This window comes from Bombus pascuorum, chromosome 7 (genome assembly GCF_905332965.1).
Source record: "Bombus pascuorum chromosome 7, iyBomPasc1.1, whole genome shotgun sequence".
In the NCBI taxonomy this organism is placed as follows: Eukaryota; Metazoa; Arthropoda; class Insecta; order Hymenoptera; family Apidae; genus Bombus; species Bombus pascuorum.
The window spans coordinates 965,790-992,733 of record NC_083494.1 but is presented as its reverse complement, the minus strand read 5'-3'; the positions used below and the strand labels follow the sequence as shown (position 1 = coordinate 992,733).

Sequence of the window (26,944 nt, the reverse complement as noted above, 5' to 3'; positions counted from 1 at the left end):
TAACGGCGCACCCTGTATAAACAGGATGGTTTAAAGTCGTATGCTGTGCTACTGCAGTAAAACATCTGTTGCACGAGTTAATTGGGGACAAAGGTGTTGGAATAAGATGATTAACACTAGAATTACCGATAGTTAACACGAAGCTATTTCTACTACAACCAATCAAAATGACTGGTCTTTAAAAAATACATAATAATGGAATATTTTTATATTTTTCGATTTATTACTTTCCTACAGAAAGAATTTATTAGAATTTAATCTTACAGTTAAGATAAATAATCTGTGGAAGACACAGTGTTTATGTTAAAATAATATTAAGTGATATTTATTAAACAGAACTACAGAACCAAATGTATTTAGAATGTAAGTGAGTGATATGGTATAATTCACAAAGTATGTAGGTAAAGAATTTATGGATTGTTGACAGTTGATCAGTTACTCTCAGACTAACTGTAGGTAGTGACCCATGATCCCTTAAATACTTTGAACCCCACTCTCTATACAGTGATGAGTATGACCTGTGTAACTGTCCTGTTCAAATGCCTGTGCGGGTATCTGTATAAGAGTATTTGTGTCTGCGTGTGAAATCACGTAAGAAATTAAAAGCTACCTGCAAAGAACAAAGAGAAATCTTCATTTTACAAGTTAGTAATGACAAGCAGACAAAATTTATTACACCTTCATCTAGTTTTATATCTTCAGATGTACGCAGAACTATTACACTGCCATTGTCCGTTAAATATATTGATACCCATGCTGATATCTACAATATATTATCCTGTAAAAGATTAATAAAAATTTATTCAACCAACAACCTTTTACATATTATGCTATATATTTTATAAAATCGCAAATGAATTTTTTTTGTGCATTTGTAATAGTCAAACCGTATAAAACTATTTAGTTACTTTTTTTTTTATTTGGTAGACTTTTTACAATCAATTCTCATTGAGGATTATAAGTAAATTATTTTAGCGTGATACTGTAACTTGGATTATAAGAGTTTATAGTATGTTTGATTCCAGTTGAACCTAATGCTTCAATCTAAAGGATATTGTCTTTTTAATCTGCGGATCTGATCCGTCATGTCAAGTAATTGGGTAACTAATGCCTTTTGGTGGTTGTTAATTCTTATATTATTTCTTCTTCAACTGTGAGTATCTCAAGGTCGCGATGTATTGTTTCCTTGGTAACGTACCAAGGTGCATCTATTAGTTCAGTTACTTGACGAACTCTTTGTATTCAGATTCTGTATGAATGCTGTGTCCAACTGAAAACGTTCAGATGCGGACGTCTGATCTTTCCGGGACTCTACTACTGTGAACCTAATACACGCGTCTGATCTGTACAGGATTTCTCTACTGTACATCTGTGCATTTATCTATCAGTGTACCTTTCTATGTTGCATCTGACATAGCGCCCATGATTTATTCGTTAGATACAATATAAATCGTTCAAAATGCCCAAATACTTACGAGCAGTGGTGTACATGTACACGTGAAATCATGCAAACAGTAGAAGTAATATTATAATTAATATCTTGTTGGTCCTACGTAATCATCGACAATATCGCGCTGTTCTCTTAGCATCGCATTAAAAAGATTAAAGGTTCTATAGTTTATGATATGATTTTATTCCAAAATTTCCACGAGTTAAATGATTTAATTTTTTCAATTCCTTTTAGGAATACATACATACATTATAATAATCGTATTGAAATGTAGAGACAACTAATTTTGCGACACGCGTTTTTACTCTCTTAAGTCAGAGATAAAATTAAATAGTCGTATGAAAATTTTCCTAACTGACATGACCATCTAATTAAAAAAGTTAGAAATAAAGGAAATATCGAATACATAAATAGTAAAATTTTAAAGGAAAATAAAATATTTCATGGGATAAATTCCAAATTAGAAGAATCAAAGAATATACAATTATAAACATAACAACTTTTTATTTAAAAATGAAAAATTTATAATAGTGATATTAGTGATAAATAATCTTGCAATTGAAGATATGTGTATGTTAAAAATCAATTTCTGTGTGCCATGCGTCCCTCCCATCTTGCTCATCGGAATACATCACTGCCTTCCCCATCCCGTGCCAGATCCTATAAACAAAGTCTCTATTCTTTTTCTTTGTCAATGCAACGTCGGGTCGCCTGGCGTCAGCCTATCTCTCTATCAATCTATCTTTCGCCAAACTGTTTCACTCATCCTCTAAACAGGTGATCGATACCTCATACCTCGTTTCACGACTTCGAGTCACCGGCTATCGACTTTCCAAATATTTGCTCAAGCATCCTGTCAATTCATAAATTATCATAAAGCTAAATAACGGCATGGCACGAAATTGCGTCGCCGCTAACACGTATACGTGTGTGTGTACGTATCGTTTATTGTAACGTGACTCGTAGCTTAGTATAATCTTTCTTTATTAGTATAATCTATATTTTTCATTTTCTTATTTGTTTTTGTTGAAGTGATCGTCACTTCTGAGAAAACTCTACATCTGGTCTTCGGTTTCTCAAGAGCCTAAGGTCATCGATAGCGCGTAGACAAAAGAATGCGTCGAGGAAAGACGATAAGCGGTACACGTGCGACGTTGGTTTCGGTAGTTGTCTTTAGTCTCAGGGTAACGTTGCTAGCGAGAGGATCTGGATCAGCTTACATAGTACCACATATTTTGTATTTTACTATTCAATATATATATACTTTCAATACCTTGCAGTTTGCCCACGCATTTCTTTAATTCCATCCACTGAATAACCTTAACAGTTTTCTTATACGATATAAAAGCCATGCTTCAGGAGAACACGAATTTTGAAAAAAGTTTGAGCTTGTGTAACTTTGTACTATGTAATCACCAGTAAGCTCTTTGTGTCTCCCAAGAGGGAACAGCCGAGCGCAAGTAATATAAAATTCTAATAATTTCATTTGGCGACTTAATATGGATTAATTAATATTAATAATTGTATGAAATTCTATTAATAATTATTGAATATTTATCAATATCGACAACTTTTATATACATAATATAATAGCACGTATTTCTATGATCTATTACTGTGGTATTAATTTCGCATATAAATTTATAATACAATCTCTAATGATGAGGAATTATGTATATCGAAATGAAAGCAAATTATGTAGATACTATTTGATTTAATATCGATATAAAAGCATCAAACGCATGCGATATATTCTACCCGCATGAAATTTACATGATGGCGTGCGCAATTCTGCGTAGGAATAATCGTCGAGCACGTTAACTACGGTGTACCATGGACAGTGGCTAGTCGGTTGAAACCATGCGTCCTATTGATTTTTCAAGTACCGCTAACCGATCAATATTTATGCTATCCGGTGCGACGCTCTTCGACACGTATCAAACGCAAAGTCATTTCCTTGCCCATAACCAACCGAATTAAAGAATCATTATTGAATGACGAAACGCAATGAACCTCGGTTTTGTAATGCAAATGGTCTAACAGCGTTCTCGATAGGAAACGTGAAAATCGATATTTTTCATTTCATAGTCTTTGACATAACTTTCAAAAAGTATGCGGGAACTGCGGTAAAATTAATGTCGCGGTATACCAATGATATTAATATCTACAAACGTTCGTTATTAGGTGCACAAAGAATAGTCGAAATTTTCCAGGGAAATCGATGATTTATTTAAAAAAAGTGAAACGGATTTTCTACTAAAAAATAATCTTACATCTTACGTCAAAATAACTTTACATCTTTCGGGCAGTTGATGGGTTCCACTTCGAAAGAGTGTCGTGTTTTTTGACACGATCAAGTCGTTTTTGTATTTTATCTATTGATCGAAAGCCATGCTGCATCGACCGAAACAGATGATAGTCCGACGGAGCAACGTCAAGTGAATGTGCCGGATACTGCGTAACTTCTCATCCAAGTCTCATTACGGTGCCTCTTCTATCAAAAGCAACGCGTGATCCGACGTTATCATGCAGCAATTTCACAGGACGTCCACGTTCCTTCCTTCTAAATCTTTCTCATCTCGTGTAGGCGATTTAAAATAGTCTGTTCGCAAGCTGCTTCTGCGCCTCAATCTTGGAACAAGTACTTCGCTTTGAATACTTTTTATATTTTTACATATTACGTGCATTTTTGCATTTTTCAATTTAGAAATATAGTTTATTCTAATTAAGATATTCTTTGAATACTATCTGCAAAGTAATACGTACATGGATCAATTAATTAATATTTTTTTGCAACATAACAGCTATGCTTTCTTTTGAAGAATTTTTATCTCGCTTAATTGCAGGAGAATAATGCGACATTTGATTAATTTCTTAAATTAATTGATCGGCTGCAACATCGAAGATAATCGGCATATAAATGAGAAACACTTTTCGCTACACGATGATATATTCCCCGTTTCCTTTCGTAGGGCTTCGTATTTTATTTTTCGTATTGGTAGCAAATGAACCGGACAGCCAACTGAAAGAGCACTCCAATCGTTCTCATCGCCTCGGGGCGATGCTTCTGTCTGCAACTTGGTTCAAGTTTAATTGAGCTTGAAAGTTTTCGACTTGTTGTCTGAATTCACCTCCACGCGCCTACCACTTTTATCATTCGCCCCCTAAACGACATTTTTTGACGTCGTGAACGATCTTCCTATTCAATGTACCATACATAAAATAAATCTCGAACGATGAACGTCTATCTTCCTTTTTCAGTGCATATTGAAATGATAAAACGAACTATCGTTTGTCATATTTAATTTCGTAATTACACTGCCGGTCATAATTAGACTGCGAATGTTTATGCATTTTGGGGAAATTTAAAATCCCAAGAATCTACAGACTGTGTATAATATTTTTTTTATTTGCGTTTAATTTACAATCAATTCTTGCAGAGAATTTTAAGTAAATTTATCTGGCGAGGTACTGTGACATGATTAATAAGTGTTCATAGTATGTTTGATTCCACTTGAATCTAGTGCTTAGGTCTGAGGTGTAATGTCTTGTTCCGACGTGTCGAGTAGTTGAGTAATTAGAGGGTTTTGGTGATTAACTCTTGTGCTATGTCTATTGCTGAATTTTGATATTTCTTCCTTGACTAGTGTGTATAATATGCAAAAATATATAGAATATTTAAGATAGAGCACTTGCTATGGTATTTAGCAAACAAATTTCTATTTAAATTTCATTTTTTAATTATGTCGATAAAAATTATAAATCTATTTATAAATCTAATATAACATTTCATTTGTGTTCTACGTGTCTTATAATGTTTTTTTTAATTCCTTTATTAAATGTTTGCAATTCTTTAATACAGCTTTGTACTACAATTTTTTAAGAGTTTCGTTTAAAATATCGTGAAGATTTATTTATTATTTCTGTTTCATATATATGTTCTAGGAATGTAGCATGCCTGTGTTTCATTATTCTCGCGTTTGGTTATATTACGTGCTTGTAGAAACATTTCCACGCCGATTTTTATCAAATAGTGTTATGTATAATAAATGATCAAAATAAAATGCAGTAATATAACTTGAAAATCGGAGTAGCATAATTAATTCCTAAATCAAGTTACAGCTTGAAAAATTATTATTTCTATTTCAAAATTGTACTTTTCAGTCGATATTACCACATTGTTGACTGAACATAGAATATATAAAGGTTTATTAAGATATATTAAGATTAGTTTGTTAACAATATAACATATTAAGATTTATTAAAACATTTATAGTATAAAATAATAGAAAATTGGTTGTACAAATACATTTATTATAAAAATATTCTTAAACTTTCTACGTCGCTCCAATAGTGTGCTACGTTTATGTTTACATTAGTCAGGTGTAGCTTGATTTCGAGTGGGAGAGACAAGTAACGGTATTTCAATTGCTACAAACTTGACGTGTAAACAGAAGCGTCAGAGAACGGCGTAGAACAGCACTGGAGCGAAGTGTAATTCATTACAGAACCGGCAATGCTGTATATTTCACTACAAAACAGGTAATACTTTGAAAATTTAAAGAGAAAATTGCTTTCGATTCTCATTTTTATTCTCAATTAAATACGACATATTAATAAAGTTCATTTAAGTGCTACTAGTATGAACGTAGTTCCATTTTTCATTTTTGCAAGTGAACAAACAATTAGATCATGAAACAACGCATAATAAAAATATTATGAACATATTATAATACATATAATAATAATATATTATACAAATATACAAATAATTATTATTAATAATTATTATTACGTAATCTTAAAATTTATTAATAATTATTATATTATTATACAAATAACAATAATATATTATAATATAAGACATATAAATATTATAATATATTTTAATACAATTAATATATTATAAACAAATTATATGACAATATAATTGATTAATACAATTTTGTATGTTTGATTAATTTTGATTAATACAATTAATATAAGTCTTATATTATATTTATATAATATTTATATGTCATATATTATGTTTATAATATATTAATTGTAGTAAAATATATTATGATATTTATATGTCTTATATTATAATTGAATTATTGTAACTGATATATTGAAAATATATATAATAATTGTATGAAAATATACAAGATGGTATAAATAGCAATTAGTGTAATATATTATAAATCTTTTTGATATATTTGCGATATTATAAATCTTAAGAATCAATGAATTCATCTATTCTTTATATAATATAATACAACTTTATATAAATATAATATTAACATAATATAACTTTAATATTGCAAACAGCATATTTCTAAAACGAAGAGAATGTTATCCTGTATCGACGTTATGATATTGAATAGAAAAGATTATACATGTATTGTTATATAAAAAAATGAAAGTTTTTGATGGAACATTTTTGTGTGCCAAATTTTTGTATCCCAGTTTACTGCCTCTTCAGCACTGGCTAACTGTTGCTCAGAATATTTTTTTGTCGGATTATCGGACATGCCCAAAAAATTGTAGCGACTATTATATTGCATATATACATATATACCTTGTATAAAGTGGAGCTATTGTTTACCTTGAAACATAAAATACCTACGAATACGGAAAAGTCTATTTTTGTTGTCGTTTATTACAGAGAATGTCATGGTCAAATTATATACATACAAAGTGGGTCAATAAGAAATACAGTCTAAAATACCATTAAGATACTACTAAGTGTTACGAAATTTAATATGTTTGAATCTACTTAATTATTATGTAAATTTTCTCGAATGTTGTTTGAAGTTTCTCGATGAAAACAATAGGTAACGAGTTAAGATATTTACACACCGATGTACCTATTGTAGAGTCTACATATTAATTAATTAAATTCAAACATATTAAATTTAGCAATACTTTCATGTGACTAGAAAAATTTGATATTGTGGAAATGAAATATGGAACTCGATATAGGAGCGTTTAGTTAGAAAATAAGAGTACGTACTATTACGAATATTTTCTGTAGCCACCCTATGTAATTCACGTCTTTACTCGATTTTACTTAAGACATGTTTCTACTGGCGATATATCTGTTACCTTCGAAGTCGTGATATTCTACGTTTTATTAACCAGAAATAAAAGCAATCTAACGCTTTAACATTTTATATCGTATGATTTCACAAATAACTCTGATTTCAATCCTCAGAATGTCATGTATCGAAATAAAGTACATACAGTAGCGGACAAAAGTTTAAGACGATGATTTGTAAACCGGATTACAAACATCTTATACGCATATTGTTCTTCTATTCGGTTTGTCTCTTTGGAATAACGTAGCTGTATGTTTGACCTTCGTAACCTCAGACAGTCAGTTGTTAAATACAAACAATGTAGGAGTTACAACAGTTAGTTACCGCCTAGCACTTGGAAACAGTGGACATTAGTTTAAGACGATCTGTGTAAAACGTGAGTACGAGTACAGTTTTTGAACATTTTGATTCTGGAATGTCAAAATCATTGTTTAGTGTACCTTTTATTGCTTAAAATTCATTTAGGTAGGAACAGACTATGGGTAAATCAAAGAATTTACTTGAAAACGAAAGGGAACAAATCGTAAGGCTGCGAAAGCAAAGTAAAACCTTCACCGAAATAGCAAATATAGTGAACAGGTCAGAAACAGCTTGTAAACAAGCTTGGTATAAATGTTTAAAGACAGGCATGTATTGCGATCAACCGAAAAACGGAAGACCACGGAAAACAACACCGAAAATGGATCGCCGGATTCATCGATTGAGCGAAAAGGATCGTTTTCGTAGTGCAAATAATATTGCTGCGGAGATAAACTATGAAAACGATACACAAATTAGTGCTAGAACTGTTAGGAGAAGATTAGAAGACTTTAACTTAAGAGGACGAAAACCCCAAAAGAAACCACTGCTGAGTTCTAGGAATCGAAAAAGACGACTTGCATTTGCTAAAGCTCATAAGCATTGGACAAGTGAAGATTGGCAAAAGGTATTGTTTTCTGACGAATCGAAATTCAATCGCGTCTGTTCTGACGGGATACGGTACGTTAGACGTCGAATTGGCGAAAGTTTGAAAACACAGTGCGTTTTAAAAACTCTTAAACATGGTGGTGGCAACGTTATGGTGTGGGCGTGTTTTTCTCGAAGCGGCCCTGGTCCGATATGTCGTATCAATGGAATTATGGACCGTTTTCAATACAAGGACATACTCAAGAACACAATGTTACCTTTTGCACGCAACAATATGAGTGATGATTTTATTTTTCAAAATGATAATGATCCGAAGCACACGGCTCGGGTTGTGAAACAGTTTTTTCAAGAAGAAAATATCACCGTGCTGCCGTGGCCGTCGCAATCACCAGACATTAACCCAATCGAGAATTTGTGAAGCATCATAAAAAAGACAGTACAAGGTTATAAACCGAAAAATTTAAATGAACTTTACTCTACGATTGAAACAGCCTGGAATAATATTACGGTAGATTAATATAAAAAATTAATAGATTCTATGCCAAGAAGATGTACCGAAGGGATAAGAAATAACGGATATTGAACAAAATATTGAATTTAAACAAAAATTGTGTATATTTTTTAACCAAAAATTAATATTTTTTGTATAGTCTTAAACTTTTGACCGACGAAATATTATACAGATTTCGTTCCTTTTTTATAACTTAGCTATTGAGCAAAATATCAAAATGAAATTTTTTTTCTAAGTGTACAAACAAATGTACAATTAGTTAATACCAAAAGTAGAACACCGTATTTATATTTTTTATGGAAAGTAAATCAATTATTTATTTCTTCCATTTCGTCTTAAACTTTTGTCCGCTACTGTATATATCATTATATTCGAGAAAAAGAAGTAAATACTATTTTCGGCGCCAATTGGAGAATAAAAATTTCAGTGCATCGTAACAGCGCCGAAGAGAGTAAACACGTCTAGACGCATGCGGACAGTGTATTGATTACTAACCAAAGTAAGAGTACAAAAACCAAAAATGCTAGGAAACGATCAGCAGAAAACGTGTAAAAATTCACATAATAATAATAATTTACGCGTACTTTAAGCTCGTAGCCTGTTACTGACAGGTTGTTGGGTTCTTATTTCTAATTTCTTACACAATATTATATTCTTACATTGATCTCTTATTTTCTTTATTTTGTCGCTGTTTTATTGTATTACATTATACTGTTTAATTTTATTTATTTATTTTTACTTAGTCCGTGTCTTTCGGCTTTGGACGAGGTTTCGGTTTTACATCTCGTTTACCTATCACGCTTTTTACATTTTTTCAGTCTTATGACGTTATCACCTTATTGTCCCCTCCCTTATATCTATCTAACTAAAGCCTAAACTCTTTTCCTTGTCTGTATCTATCTAAACTCTTTTCTTATGTATCTACCTCCCCTCTTATCCACTCTGTTGTATTGCACTCCGTTGTATAATATATTTCTAAAACTATGGCAACTTTTGGGCCATTATACTGCTTAATTTTTCCTTGTAAAAATTCAGACAGTTAATTTTCCAATCTGTAACGAACAATGTTTCACGCAAGGAGCCTTTCGTGGCTGGTGAAAACACATAAAAGGTAGTACATAAATTGGAAACGTATATTTTATTGAAATGTTATTTGTTTAAATCTTTTCTTCTGAGATTTTAAAAGGACGCGTAATGAATACACCACCGACAACAAAGGAACAATATTCGCAGTATATGTAATTCTATGAATTTACAGATTTATACAAATTCATACAAGAAGGGAAAGATGGAAACAGAAATTGACGTTCGAATAAATTTAATAAACCTGGGAAACACAATAACGAATACGATCTTTTATCTTTGACGAAAATTATTTTTGATTTTTAATGAAGATGATTTTTTATCTTGAATTAATGAATTTGATATTGCATATATTGTCGCAAACAACGTGGTGTGAGCTGTTTCGATGAAACTTGAGTACACTGTATAAAGTTACACAAAAATGTATAATAGAAATTTTAATTTTTGATGGTTCTCAGTTTCAATTATTTGCGTTCATTGTTTAATTAATGCAGAACACATAGTCAAACAAGATGTAATACAAATTTCTTAGAATTTTAATATATCCTTTCACCGTAGTATTCTACGCTTATCGAGCTTTACAAAAAATACAAAAGAAAATTTCTTTTTGAAGCCGACACGGTCGCATACTCGCTTTTAATGCAAAAGTGGTGTAAGTCTTAAAAGTTGATCACTTACACTCTACCAAATACTTTATCAAAATGTAGAAAAAAGATCGTAAGGGTCGTAAAGGATCGACCGAAGGATTCTTACTTACTCTTATCCGCGAGAAAGGAAAATGTAGTATATCCTTATTACTGTCCTTACAAAATATAGTAACTACGAGACGTTGACAGGTAATTTCGAAAAAGCTATTTTTTCATCTGCTGCCCGAAGATTACGCGTAAAGTAATCGCTGTCAAGAATCGATTGATAAGCGTTCAAAATTTATTTGGTATATATCCGCGAGGTGAGAGAAGTTACGCTCAAATAGCAATTCTCACGCGATCTTTAACTCGTCTCTGAATTATTCGCCCAACATTCTCGATGATTAAAACGATCCTAATGAACATGTAAACTACTCTGACGTTCTATTATTTAACGAAATCCGCGCCTCGAGCATCTATGTTTCGAAGGATCTACAACAATACGATGTGCTAATCTCACAATTACACTGTGGATCTCTATGTGCCTGTAGGACATTTGCATTAAAAGCGAGTATGCAACCGTGTCGGCTTCAAAAAGAAATTTTCTTTTGCATTTTTCGTAAAGCTCGATAAGCGTAGAATACTATGGTGAAAGGATATATTAAAATTCTAAGAAATTTGTATTACATCTTGTTTGACTATGTGTTCTGCATTAATTAAACAATGAACGCAAATAGTTGAAACTGAGAACCATTAAAAATTAAAATTTCTATTGTACATTTTTGTGTAACTTTTACACATCGCTTGCTACGATCTTTATACAGTGTACTCAAGTTTCATCGAAACAGCTCACACCACGTTGTTTGCGACAATATATGCAATATCAAATTCATTAATTCAAGATAAAAAATCATCTTCATTAAAAATCAAAAATAATTTTCGTCAAAGATAAAAGATAAGCGTAGAATACTGTGGTGAAAGGATATATTAAAATTCTAAGAAATTTGTATTGCATCTTGTTTGAAAGTGTAATATTACACAGAATATGAAACGATATATAATAAAATATCCACAGTATAGTGTTTTCTGTAATAGATGACTTGACAGATAAAGCAATTTTCTACCGAGGTTCCATTTTCCCAATTGTATCTTCAAAAACATAAATTTGCATAGAAATACACACAGATTATTCGGTAATATATGGTTCGTCAATTATTAATTATTAATATTAGATGATCGGTTGGCAAACTGTCCAAATCATATTCGCTCTAACGTATTATCTATATTTTTGTGCTTCGACCGCGATAACGATCAATTATTCAATCGCAGTGTCATAATTATTTCATTCGGTCGTCTCTGCTTGCAAGAAAGATAACTAACCGTGTTATATAGCGCAGATATTGCGATTGCTATATACGTAACCCGTAAGACGATATTATTAAATTGTACGAAGTTTCGGCAATTAATAAATGAAATTACTTCATTATCCTTTATTCGTTATTCTATGAAAAATATCCTCAGGATAAAATTAAGTTCTTTCGAAAGATATGTAACGATGCGAAGAATCTATTTTCAAAATTATTTTTTTTTTTTAATCGGCACAGATGTTAGGCGTACTAAGCGTAATTAGCATCACGAAAACAGAAATGTTTTTCATCGAATATTTCTATTGCGAGAAATTTGACAATTCGATAGAGGAGAACAAGGAAGAAAAATGTTTTCGTCGATCGTTGTTATTTCTACGTGTACGAACAACGGTATTCCCGTGTCAGACTGGAATGTGTCACTAGCACATTCATGGAATTATTGCGGAATTATTGCGGATGATCGTTCTCCGATCGAGCCAATCTCGATGATCCGTTGCTACGGACAAATCAACGATAGAAAAATCGAAGTGGTATTATAATACGTCTATTGAAGTATCTCATATAATCTTGTTTCTCCCTTAAATCGTTGTCTTTGAAAAATTCAATATTGTAACTTATTCCTTATCGAAATATTTGTGCGATGTTAAATTTCGCTATTGTTTAATTTGCTGCGTTTCATACAAAAAATTACGTCCATCAGGCAAATGAAATTTTTGTTTCTGCTAATTAGAATAAATATTGGGGTATATTATTAAAAACCAACCGATTCAATGACATTGTTATAAACAAGCAGAGAGAACAGTAATCTTTAGAATATCGCGATGAGGAATACTAAGAAGAGTCACTGTAAAAACAAAAAAATATAGCATTTTGAATATTCTGATAGTGTATTGCTATGATTAGTCGAACATGAATACTTTCAATGTAGGAAACTTTTCTTTTTTATTTATGTTTAATTTACAATCAATTCTCGTAGAGAATTTTAAGTAAATTTATAATTTTTAAGTTTAATAATTAAGTATAGATAAAGTATAATTTTTAATTAATATTTGAATCTAGTGCTTAGGTCTAAGAGAAAACTTTTAATCAGTTTAGTAAATAGAACTTAATATTTTGTTACATAATAAAAGGGGTTCTTTAATACAAAGCTTAAAATCAATTAAAATTCTGAAACAGTAGGAATGAAGCTACAACTGTATTAAATTATACATACATGATTTTAAATAAATACTCCTGTCCATGGATTTTTGGATTTCCTTAAAAAACTTTATTTCGTTTTGAGTCAAATAATTCTTTGGATTAAAAGAACTATCATCTCTATGGTGTCCAAAATGTCTTTTGCTGTTTGATATTTTGCTGATAGAAAAAGTACATACAAGACACTACTCCACTTTTTGCAATAGAATGTTTATTAGTAAATATTGTACCGTACATAACATTTAATATATTAAACTTGTATCGAATATATTATTAGTAGCTGCAGTAATTTGCTTTATTTTATGTCTTTCAACCTCCAATGGAGAGTTGCATTTGTTACTTGTGTAAATGGAATATATAATAGCCATTTTTCATACAAATTTGTATCTTGAACGTGCACAAACATCTACAGTTTATTTATAACCATATTGCAGCTTGGCCAATACACAAATTCAACATCGGTGCATATCATCGTGAATGCTCAAAGTCGGTATATTAAATTTAATAACACGTTACTCGTTATGCTAATTCGCATTTAGCTTGTCAACTTAATCAGTACCTATAATCTTTCTAACTCCGATATTAAAAGTCTTCGAAAATAACAAATAAATATTAACATAAATGCTGAAATACAAATACACAATGTCTATTTTCCTCATAAATCTACGAAGAACAGTTTGATTGAAAGCGGATTCGTTGCTTTCGTTTGCGCCAACGAACGTATTCCACTTGCATAATAGATACATATATGTTTCCGCAGCAAACTCGATAGTTGCACGATGCCATAAATTAACCCCCAAGGATTAGAAACGATTATCCCGCAAAATACGAACGCGTTATCGCATACGGCTTCAGATAGGCAACTATTCCTATTTAAGCCAATTCTATTAAATGACGTACGGCACTGACGCGCATCTGTTAATTATAGTTGTTTTCCGTACAACTATCTCTACTTATGCCAATTCTCTTAAACGACATATGATACTGGCTTGTCCAGTAAATCATAAACCTTGCCAGGATCATGTTTTTGCTGATAATTGGAAATAACAGGAATTCCATCACGAATGGAATAATGGCACCATCCAATGGCAGAGGAATATTGTACAGGACTGTGTCTGTTCGCCTAATTGTATTTTTGAAACGTGTTGGGATAAAGTTTAAGTCTTAAGACTTATCCGACAATCCTATACTTAACATGGGAGATAAAATGTCATTTAGACGACGACGCAGGAGTAAAGTCATCCTTGTATTCATGTTTCGTTCTTCAAAAGTTTGCCGTCAGTTGTTCCAGGGCTGCAGGTAATTCTTTCCAGCAGCCAAGTCTGCAAGAACTTCCATTCTCAAGAAAATTGATAAAACGTCGTCGACGAGCCGCATCGACGCAAGAGTAAGGTCAGCCTCGTATTCGTGTAATTTGCAAATTTCTCTTCTGGATTACTTTATATCTTTATATCTGGATTTACCGTATATTAACGTCGTCAAAATGGAGACCTCTACTCTCCAGTGAGGCCTCGACTCTATGGAAGAATGGTTGCACAAATGGCGCTTCAAAGTCAACGAAAACGAATCCAGCCACATAACTTTCACGCTACGAAAACACACTTGCCCACAGATGAAGATAAACGACATACCTATTCCAGAAAAAGAGTCAGTCAGATATCTGGGCATGACTCTGGACAGAAGATTGACATGGAAACAACATATTTTAGATAAAACCAAACAACTCGAAGAAAAATTTAAAAAATTCTACTGGCTCATCGGTCGACGTTCCAAATTTCATATATAATATGAGTCGTTTGAAATTTTGTTAAGAGATTACGACCAAGATACGAAATACCAGTTCCCGTGATTGATCTATTGAGACAGTTTTAACGAATTTACTTAAACGAAGCAAACCAAGAATAAACCTAACATAATTGTTGGTATTTTGTTTATCAATATAATCATAAGGCAAAACAAATGAGAATATAAATCAAGAAAAGAGCTTGAGAAAAAGTTTTAATGTCTGTTTCAAATTAAAATGTTTCATCTATAATGTTATAATTAATCCTCGTTGTGACTAATTTTTAAAGCTTTTTTCTCTTGATATTTCAGTGGCTGGGTTTGGGTATCATGGCGGTAGGTGTATGGGCTTGGACCGAAAAGGACACGTTCAACAATTTGTCCAGGCTCACAAATGTTGCGCTCGACCCAGCATTTATCCTCATTCTAGTCGGTAAGTAGCGAATTATATTAACTCTTTAGAACTCCATTTATTTGAATGAAAGTTAATCGCCGATTAAGTGAAATTTTGCCGCTTGAATTCACTTTTCTGAACATGAGCTCCTATCGTGTGAACGAAAAATAATAGGTACATAACGAGGGAAGTATTAGGGGTGAGCTCCTATTATACAAATTCCTGTTATACAAATTATTTGTCCTCCAAATTCAGAGAAATGAAATTCCACTGTATTCGCTTCGGTCAATTCAACTTTGTCCAATCGTGTGAATAAAGACGTATCGATATTTTGAAAATTAGTTGTAATTTTGGTTTTTATACAGGGCGTTAGGCGAAATGGTGTACACGATTTTTTAAGCTTTCCTGATAATGCAACAGGAAAATGTTTCAAACAAAAGTCGACCTATTTTGAAACAGCTATAAATTGCGGTACTTAAAACCGCCAAGAAATGTTTTTTCCTGTAAAAAATCATAGTTATCTTCACTTTTTTTAAATGATACGATGTATTTTTGGTTTCATACATTTGTAGCCGATGTCAAGACGAATTCAACGACCCAATACTATCATCTTCGAATGATCCTGACTTCAGAAATGAATTCCTAGGTTTATAGAATTAATGAAATTTAGTTCAACAGGGCGTTAGATCGGATGTTTGAAATGACGTTCATGTTGGCAACAAAATATTGCAATAGTAGAAATTACTGGCGAGTTCCTTCGCTAGATTTGTCCCAATAGATTTTTTTATGGCGCCAGATATTCAGTTGAAAGCACCAGCCTTGACACAGATTCGTTTAATGAATTTGTTTCAGATCCCATCACTAAGCATATCGGTAAATAAACAAAGAGCTTGTTACTTGTAGTCTTAAATAAAAAATGTTCAAACTTGCGGGCGGTCAAAAGGCGAATATTTGATACACGTAACTTGCCATTTCATTCCACAAAATTATAAAGAGAAGAAACTATTTGCGTAAAAAAGTAACTTGCTAATTAAAGCTCTCATTAAAAGAAGTCGGAAAATGAGTTCTGGCCCATCTCGTATTTAGCTTCCATGTACAATTGTCCAAAAAATGCGTACTAATTATTTTTTACCTGGCAAAGGTAATTTCAACGTGCTTTTAGGCTATCACGGACAAGTTCCTTGCATTTCCGGTGCGTTTTTCCGTGCTTTTTCTCTAGAAGGTAGGCTACGCTTAGACGAAACGCACCTTTTCCCGAGAATCTGGAATTTTTCTCGAGGTTAGCCGTAATTAAGCAGTTCGTTCCATACCATTCTTAATTAACTTTTTCAAGACACTGAGTTTAAAGATCTTAACTAAAACGACTCAAAAATAGCTCATTTTCTTTGAGAAAATATCGTAAACTTTCCAACGAAAATCCTCATGTGTTGTGTTTTCCAGCGATCGATAAAAAACCTTTAAAGAATTATTTTGTTGCAAAAAAAAGAGGCATTGGTCAAATTGATAAATTCGTAAAATGTAAAGTGTAAAATGGCAAGTGAATTCTGTGTTCGTCCTTTCGTACCATCTGACGTTCTAGGAATTTTATTAGAAACAGTAAAGTTCGTGAAGTTTGCTCCTCCAAGTGCGAATTTTTATAAACAGTACTCGTGCGCATTTGTCCAACCAAAATTTTTGTTTGTCCAGCTTTAAAAAAAAAACTATCATTAAAAACTTCCATTTGGTGCTAACCTTTTTTTGTAATCTAGTCAATTGAAAATTCTGAGTGGACAAACATGAACAAATCGTGGACAATCGTATCCTATTGAAAAATCAATGAAAAATTTCATGCAGCGCTGATGTCAAACTTTTTACGTTTCTATTTGGTGATAGCTTTTTGTTTTTGAAAGGTGGAAAATTTTGGTTGGACAAATGTGGACAACCAAATCGTGAACACACCAATACCATTCGATTTTTCTTTTGCTTTTTTTTTTTTTTTGTAAAAATTCACGCTCGAGCTGCCAACTTCGCAAACTCGAAACAGTAGATCTCAAAGCTCGCCAAAAAGTAATCTAATGGCAATAAGTCAGGTCATGAAACTTGCATCACGGCTTATCCATCCGTTGGCAAACATGTCATTTGATGTTACTACGACTGTCGAATTTTTATAGTATTTCAATCTGGCTCTTGTTTTAGTAAACAAAACACGTTTGTAACATTTCAGGAAAATATTCTATATGAAATTAAAAACGGGAATCATGCAAACCAATAACAATTTCTCCACATTTAGCACAAATTTGAGATATTTTGTTAATGTTAAAAAATTATAATTGGACCGGAAATAATCGGAAGAATGCAACAGATTTAATACATTTCGTAATTTTGTAACATTGTGAGATGGATCATCGTATCCATATTACATTGGTATTCGTTGTTGATATGGAACGATAATTCCTATAATTTTTAATTGGAAAAAATGTAAGTAATTCGCGCAATTCATAGTCGTAACATTTAGCGCTGATTATCGAGAAATTTTCGTTCAAAAGATTATTTCATGAAACCAACTCCGCAGTTCATTTCTGACAAACCTCACGTCGCCAGTTCAATAAACCTCATTTGTGTCGTCGATCTGAAACCATTACACGTGCTGCATTACCATGCCTTTGTACCACCGTTAACACATAAAAGCTCATACACGCGTATGCGCGTACGTAAAGCCACAGATACTCGCATATACAAAAAAAGTAATAAATAATTTGACAGAACCAAAAGATTTCCTCGGGTGGTGTACGAAAGTATTAATTAGTGAGAGTATGGCGGAACAAGTCGAAGAACTTAGTTGTAAGACCCATAAGAACAAACATTTGCATATAGATCTAATGTCAATTTTAGGAGAAGATACGAAGATATCGTGTTAAAAAAGGCGGATGAACAAATTTAAGTAAGTCATGATGTGTAGCATTAAACGTAAATTAATTAATCATAGACATATTAGCTGTGTCAATTCAAATAAACGTTTCTCGACAAAAGGTGGTTTTGTGAAAAATAGCTTTTAGCATTTAGCAACTGAGCATCGACTTCACATACGTCTGCCAGTCAAAGAAGAATTATCCAAATTCAGCAATAGACACAGCACAAGACACAGCAATAGACACGTCGGAACAGATCCGCAGGCTAAAAAGAGGCTACGCCATAGACCTAAGCACTAGATTTAGATAGAATCAAACATATTATAAACACTTATTAATCATGTCACAATACCATGTCAGACAAATTTACTTAAAATTCTCTAACGAGAATTGATGGTAAAATAAACGCAAATAAAAAAAAAAAGAAAAAAGAAACATACGTCCGAAGTATAAATTGTTATGCCTCCAATTTCTTATAGTATAAGCCTTCCGGATACTCCATATAACTGTTAACTTATTATTTTATATTAATTATATTATTATGGCATTATAATTCTTGCGAATAATTTACTCTTTTTCTCCTACCTCTTCTGAGTATCTTACACGAATAAATAATTCTAATTTTTTATTTCGCAGATTAGTCGTTCTTTTGATAGTCTGTGCCAAGTACCTATTTTGTATGAAATTAATAAATGTTATGGTTTTACAACATATTATATGAGTATACAACATACTATAACATATTGTATTATAAAGGAAATTTTGTAAGAGAAGGGTTACTGTAAAATATCAGAAAAAAAGTAAAGAAGAATCACGTTCAAGAGAAGACTGAGAATTGTAGGTTGCAAGTATTCATATCCACCCTGCGAGCAGCAGGTGAGAGGTTGGCTAGGGTTGCTCTATGCAACATAATTGCAAATGTATTAGCAAGTGCATGGACGAATGTGATACGAAATTAGAAATTCGCTAGGATTATTGTTTCCGAGGACGAATCTGATGCGAAATCACGATGGCTCTAGGACGAAGTCACGTGCGGGCGAACCTGATACGAGGTCAAGGAGCCACAGGAGATTGAAGTTGAAGCTTCGTAAACGAACCAGCAGTCACTAGGATCGATAGCGTAGACGAACCTGATACGAAATCCAGGATGCTATCTACCATTTTGTTCATTGACGAAGCAGTATTCACTAAAAGTGGAAAAATAAATTATCATAACGAACACGTTCTCTTAACGTGTAAGATGAAATTATGCCACAGACAATCTTTAATTATCTCTAACTTGAGAACTAGAGTCCATAGTGTTGAAGTGGTCATCACTTCTAAGAAAACTCTACGTCTTTAGTTTTCTCAAACACTGAAGCCGTCGACAGCGCATAGACAAAAGACTGCGTCGAAGGCAAACCATAAACTGTAGACAAGCGACGATTTTTCTTTTTTTTTTTATTTGCGTTTATTTTACAATCAATTCTCATTAGAGAATTTCATGTAAATTTGTCTGACGTGGTGCTATGACATGATTAATAAGTGTTTATAATATGTTTGATTCCATTTGAATCTAGTGCTTAGATTTAAGATGTAATGTCTTTTTAGCCTGCGGATCTGCTCCGACGTGTCGAGTAGTTGAGTAATTAGAGGGTTTTGGTGGTTGTTAACTCTTGTGCTGTGTCTATTGCTGAATTTGGATAATTCTTCTTTGACCGTGGGTATCTTGAGGTCGTGATGTATCGTTTCGTTGGTGACGTAGCAAGGTGCGTCTATTAGGGATCTTAAGGTTTTCCATTAGAATCGTTGGAGAATTTCTATGTTGGAATTACTCGCTGTTCCCCATAGTTGGATTCCATAGGTCCAAACAGGTTTTAATATGGCTTTTTATAGTGTAATTTTACTTTGCGCGTTTAAGTTGGAACGTCGGCCGATGAGACAATAGAATTTTTTAAATTTTGCTCCGAGTTGTTTGGTTTTATCTAAGATATGTTGTTTCCATGTCAATCTTCTATCCAGAGTCATGTCCAGATATCTGACTGATTCTTTAACTAGAATAGGTATATCGTTTATCGTCACCTGTGGGCAAGTTTGTTTTCGTAGCGTGAAAGTTATGTGGCTGGATTTGTTCTCGTTGACTTTGAAGCGCCATTTGTGGAACCACTCTTCCATAGAAACAGGCGACGATGGTTTCAGGGTTTTCAGTCATAGGGTAACACTGCTAGCGCGCGGATCTGGATCAGCTCATATTATATTCCGAACTTTGTATTCACACTTTAGTATTCAAAATATATATTTTCTACCTTACAATTTATCCACGCGTTCCTTTTTATTCACATGCATTTAATAACCTCAACACATAGCATATACAGTAACGTAAGGAACGAATGTATTCGTGTAGTTGGCACGTAAAAATAAAGAGAAACCAACATTTTTCTTTATACATCCTCAGAGACGTTCGACTATTTGTACCTGTTTCTTATACACGGACACTTGCTACAATAAATGTAGAAATAACAGTTAACTACATACATAAACAATACGTGGGTCGATATTGAGGTATTTTTCCTACCACTGCAGCATTTTGGGTACACAGGATAGAATTGTAGATTAGCATCGTTGACAAATTGATGTTCTGATATTCGAGAGACTCTGTGAAACGCTCTAAATCGGATTACTAGAGATATACAGAGAGATTCCAAGGAGTAGAAGGTAGAAGGTAGCGAGTCACTCTTGAGCGGCTAACCACGGTGTAGCTAAACGTAATGGCGAGAATCAGCGGATGTCCTACAAGCCAAACATCCTGACAGAGACGGACTACAGGTTCTTGAAATTGTGCAAGGTTAAATCTAATATGCACGTGATCTGGACCACTGCTTCTAAAGGAGCAAAAATCGAACGACGAGGATCACGGTGGACGTTGGAAAAGCAAGTACGATCTGCGGATAATCATTCCTTTCAACCTCATTCCATTCCTCTTACCGATGGTGAAAGCAACTCATCCAAGCAATTATGTCTGAGATATTTATCTTTGAAAAAGAGATGTAGCTTGGCATCTTCCTTCATATTTAGAGGAATTTATTTCGTATTTCTTATTATCGCTTCCTCTGAACACCTTTCGCTGCCAACGAAAACGATATTTTCCTTTCTTGATGTCTGCGAAATAATTTTATTAGCTGCAGTTGTAGTCCTTATCTTTTATCGATACAGTACAGGAATTACATACTCCTAATTTATAACGCAGAAATTCTTAAATAAGTAACAAGCGATGTTTGATTCTGTATTGTGAAAAAGATAGTAATTTTAAAAGTTTCAGAAGCTCAGCACAATCAACGAAATATTTGTTAGTATATATTATTTATACTTCGGCTGCTCTCACTCCGTTGTATTAAAATTGTGATAATACCTGTGCTCCAATTGAAAATACCTATATTTCGATACGAAACTGGATTATTTTATACATATTTTATACAACGAAATCCACATATACAGTCATCAATGAGGTTTCATCGCATATGTGTATGTATCACATATGTATAACGAAGTTTGAATTACCAGCACAAGTTTTATTTAATATTATTCTTATTATCCTTGTAATCCTTATATACTTATGTATACATATTGCACTTAACGAATAATTGAAATTAATATTTATATTTTTGTGTAAACAAGCCGCATGGAACGAAAACGTCGTACCTTTTACGACATACATTTTACTATTTCACTTATTATACCTCTGTCCTTGATTGTATAAATTACACATACATATGTCTCCATGAATAAAATAGCAAGTCAGTAAAAATAGGTTTTATTTTATCACATTAAAGTTTAATTGCAAGAAATCTTCTTTTATGCAATATCTTCAAAGAAGATTTAATATTATACAAAAAAATGTCATGCATTGTGGCTGTCGACCGCAGCCAACCGCAAATTTATAACGTTGAAGTGCATTTTCGTGTGAAATAATGGAGCATTGTACATTGTACGACTATTAATATTCTTCATTGTGGGAAAGTCGGTATTTAAACCGCGTGATTGCTTCAAACTTATTACTTTAGTTTGGATTGTTTGAAACTGTTGACTGCTATTGATTCTCACAGATTACTAACTTGCGTGGGTGGAGTCAATCGTTTACAAAAAATATTAAAGTTTGATAGAGTGTCACACCCTTTTCGAGGCGTTGCTGCCTGTGATTTGTAAGGCTCTAAAGAAAGGAAGTAATTTGTTTCAGGCAAACTTTCTTCTTTACGTAGGAAGCTAAAGATACTTTTTACAGTCTGATTGAATTAGATTTCTCTATTGTCTCTCGTTCGGTCCACAGAATTATTTATAACACTTGGATTTATGTGTTTCCTCTCTAACCACATTGGGTTATTGCATTTTTGAGATAAAACTAGAATGAATATCTTTTCACTATAACATCAAAGTTGTTTTGCAAACACAAGAGTAACAGTTCCTCCAATGTGGTTCTTGCTTTGCCTTCGTAACTTGAAACACATCGAAAAGACAGGTTTAACAATAATTCACAATAAAACAAATAGAAGACAAAGATTTTTCTACGCCAAACCTAATGTTTTAGCTGTATCGTATAAAATATATTGTGTTGAAGTGGTCATCACTTTTAAGAAAACTCTACATCTGGTCTTTTAGTTTTCTCAAGCACTGAAGCCATCGACAGCGCATAGACAAAAGACCGCGTCGAAGGCAAACCATAAACAGTAGATAGGCGACGTTGGCTTCAGGGTTTTCAGTCATAGGGTAACACTGCTAGTGTCACACACTCAAGCAGACCACCCGCTCAAGAAGGGCAAGATGGACTAGGCATCCTGCATGCCACAGCTATCGAAACAATAACGAAAGAGGCGCCTCTGGCGCGCACCCGACGATGGCCCCTCCAAGGGGACTGGACCCTTAATATAAGAACCCTCCTCAACTGGCGCTCGACATCATTCTGTTCTAACACTTTGAACCGTCACTCTGTTGGGTTTCTATAATAAATTCCATTATCGTATACGAAGTTCAATTTTCTTCACCCTATTCGTGAAAGAATCATTTCGTTCGAACTGCGACGCGAGGAGATTACCGGCGATCTGTTAATTTCGCGATTTCTTGTGTCTCCTCGTGACACTAGCGTGCGGATCTGGATCAGCTCATATTATATTCCGACTTGTATTTACACTTTAGTTTTTAAAATGTGTGAGATGAAGGGACGCCGGAGCCTTTCTTTCGGAATATTTGGGAAGGTCCCCAATACTTTAGTCCAGACTTTTTATCATAGTCGTACTTAAACAATAAGACTGAGAAATAGCTGTTTATGAGTCAAGTCAATTATGATTATCCGAGATTTATGACAGTATGCTTGGGCTCACGGGAGAGACGTGTGCCTAACAGAGGTATAAAGTAATTAAATAACTCTCCTTAAAAACAGGGATTGACCCGAGGAATACGGAGAGGAGTATATAAGGGCAGTTCCACTTGGACCGAGGTGCAATCCGATAAGTTCGACCAGCCCAGGGAACACGTACATCGAGTTCCTAATCGCAATCGTCATCCCGTTGACCGTGTATTCGTTATCGAATCTAAATTCATCGTCATAGACATCTCGATCACTCGATCATCGATATCACTTGTTAACTTTTGTAATACATTCCCATAAACAAACATCATCCGGTATAAGACAACTATGGACAACTAGCAGCAAGACTCATTACACGCCCCATTTTCCAAAGATGATCCAACATATATATTTTCTACCTTACAATTTATGCACGCGTTCCTTTGTATTCACGTACATCTAATAACCTCAACATATTGTATATGTATATTATACAAAGTATTTGTATAATGTGCATATATTATGCAATACCGTATAAAAGTGCTCAGTTGCATTTAAAGGCGACAAAATTTAACAAGTAATAATTTTAATTTTCAAATATCTTTGCGTCTATGAAATATCCTTCCATCGCTTCCTTTTATCAATGATTTTAGCAGATTGCTATTTGAGTTGTCTTCGTATTTATTCTTTAGAGATAAATTTTCCTTCCTGATTTTTGAACATAATTCATTAACTAATATAACAGTCCTTAATCCATGTCTTGTTGTACTCTTTGATTATTTTTTAGGTATCACAGGATCGTAGATATTATATTTGTGTAATTTATTTCACGTGTTTTTCACGATAATGTACTTGTATAAAATTTCCATCTGCTGCTTGTCCCAGCAAAAGAAACGAACACAATTTAATTAAAGTTTTCACAAACTCATGTTTCCCATTTTCAAGAACACATGTTACAAAATTCGATTTGCTGGCCGAACAGTCAGACCTGAGGGAAATTTTGCAACGTTGCTATGTGTGCCCACCTTCTCTCCTTCTACCAGCGAAAGAGGAACCTAGATTGAAATACTTACTAGCCACGCTAGTAGAAATTTTTGATAATTGGAATAGTATATACTAGCAGTTAGAATGTTTGGTAATTATTATTAAATAATTATTCGATAAATAGTCATACGGTGGCTCATGGAAATTTCAAACTCTCGTATAAACTTTTTATGTGTTTATTATAAAAACCATATTGATATTTCATTAGCACTGTAACGAGACATAGCTATCGTGATTGTATTAATCAAATTTGAAACAGATCTGAAAATGTACATAGGAGTTACAAGATATTTATTGGAAGCATACACTTTGCAAAAATCATCAAAGTATATTTGAACATACAGTTGTTCATTTTGTTACAAGCCACGATATTCAGTGAGACTATCTTGATGACTGGTAATTTTTCACGAATACCTTGTAATTTCTATATATATTTTCAGATTGTCCTAATAAAATTTCAAAAAGTGTAGTGCACATAATGCATTCACCAGAAAATGATGCGTTAAGTGCTTGAGTCTTTCATGAACCACTGTATTTAACTTTGTCGTCGGGAAAACAGATACAAAAATAGTGCCCTACGTCTTTCTTTGTCTTTCATACGATAGGTTTTCAAAAGAGAAGTTAGAATATTTGATCAATTAAGGGGTTTTCGATATAAATAGTTCATCAAGTTCCATAGAGAATGCCAATATAAATCGACTAAGATATCGTAAAATATATTACAAGTTCTATTCAAAAAAGTAGAAAATTGACCTTTATGTGTGCTCTACGTTTCTATCTTTTTATTACTAAAGCTTATCGACATCCTAAAAGCATCCTTAGCTAAAAGCTACTGACATCAAATTATGTCTTCTCCAAAACCATTTAAGTTCCTTTCGAGATATTTTCTGGTATCATAAATAGTTTAAGAGATATTGGCAGGGATCGATTTAAACGCAACATTTTAAATATTTAAAAAATAACGAGACAAGACATATTTTACAGTTTAACTACCAAATCGAAAATAGATCGATTACATGTGTAATAATTAAAGTTTCTATTTAATTTTACAGTTTGCTAGTTATGTAGAATGACATATGAAGGATTCTCTCTAGGAACATGAATTTGTTGCATAATTCCACTTGGAGAGTGAAGCTGCTAGTCGAGAGACAGTTTACAATACGGAATTTCCAGCAATTAACGGTATCTCAACATCCACATCCGACGGTTGTGGCCCACGTACTTACCGAGCTCCTTGATACTACGAGTAAAGTTAGAACGTAGCAATTAGTATTACAGACGAGGAGCAGTTGGTAATTATTGAATGGCTTGGTAAATTCATAGCATTCCGGACAGTCAATGAATTTCTACCAAGCGAGAGAGTGTCAGCTTCGGTCATTGTCCCTGGTTGGACGTTAAATGTGACACAGCAGTAAACAAAAATATCTGGGATTGATCAACGAACAGGACGTTTTTCGACGATAGACCTGTACGTTGATAAAGTGTAAACAAGAAATTGACTTTAGGCAGTTTACTCTTTTATATCTTTTATATATTTATTTTCTACGATCGATAATAACATGTTATTTGCTTATGATTTAGTTTATGACTTATTATTCACTAGGTTTCGCCTGCAAACTTCGTTCGCGTGGATTGTTAGATAGAAGGAACAATCTTTAAGCGAATGAATTTTTATAAATGAAATACATATTTTTTAACAGTTAAATCATTCTTCGTAATAAAAAGTATTAAAGCACAAAAAGATTTCAGAACAAACACGGCGTAAACAATAACTATCGTTCCTTCATCTCTGCCAAACATGCGAGCGCATATAATTTAGACGCCAGGCTATTTTTCAGCTTCTAGAAAATGGATCAAAATGAAACATATCCTATTTTCCTCCCCGGGTAGAGAAAACTCCATCAAAGTTCGTTCAGTAGCTTTTACGTGACGCGAGTACAAACAGACAAACAAATAGACAGACAAAAATTCCAATAATTAGTTTTTTGGCCTCCATAATTTATGAATTGTTTCTGCATGATTGTTTTATTTTCTTTTTTTTTATTCGATGTACAAATACAATTCTTCTTTGTTATATGCATAAATAGATGCATAGATTATTTATTATACACAGTACTCGCCTATTGCCTTAGGACAGCCTTCTGGTTTTACATCTCTCTCTTATATCCTACGCTTACTTGCCATACTCTCGCTCCCTCCGCTCATTCTTCTCCACCTACACTTTCATTCACACTCTATACAATCTGCCTACACTCCAATCTGAGATTTCTACATTTACATATCACCTAGCACTGATAAC

At 33.3% G+C, this 26,944-nt stretch overlaps 2 protein-coding genes across 5 annotated transcripts in view; both read left to right on the top strand.

Moving 5' to 3' along the window:
• Positions 1–26,944, top strand: part of LOC132909017 (tetraspanin-5) — a 190,711-nt gene that overhangs the window by 54,720 nt on the left and 109,047 nt on the right. For all 4 annotated transcript variants that reach the window (XM_060963599.1, XM_060963601.1, XM_060963598.1 and 1 more), the window contains exon 2: positions 15,315–15,435. In XM_060963599.1, coding sequence (XP_060819582.1) covers positions 15,315–15,435 — 121 coding nt within the window. The remainder of the gene's footprint in view (positions 1–15,314; positions 15,436–26,944) is intronic.
• The window catches only part of LOC132908981 (U2 snRNP-associated SURP motif-containing protein), a 199,995-nt gene that overhangs the window by 110,309 nt on the left and 62,742 nt on the right, over positions 1–26,944 (top strand). The gene's annotated exons all lie outside the window — the stretch shown is intronic.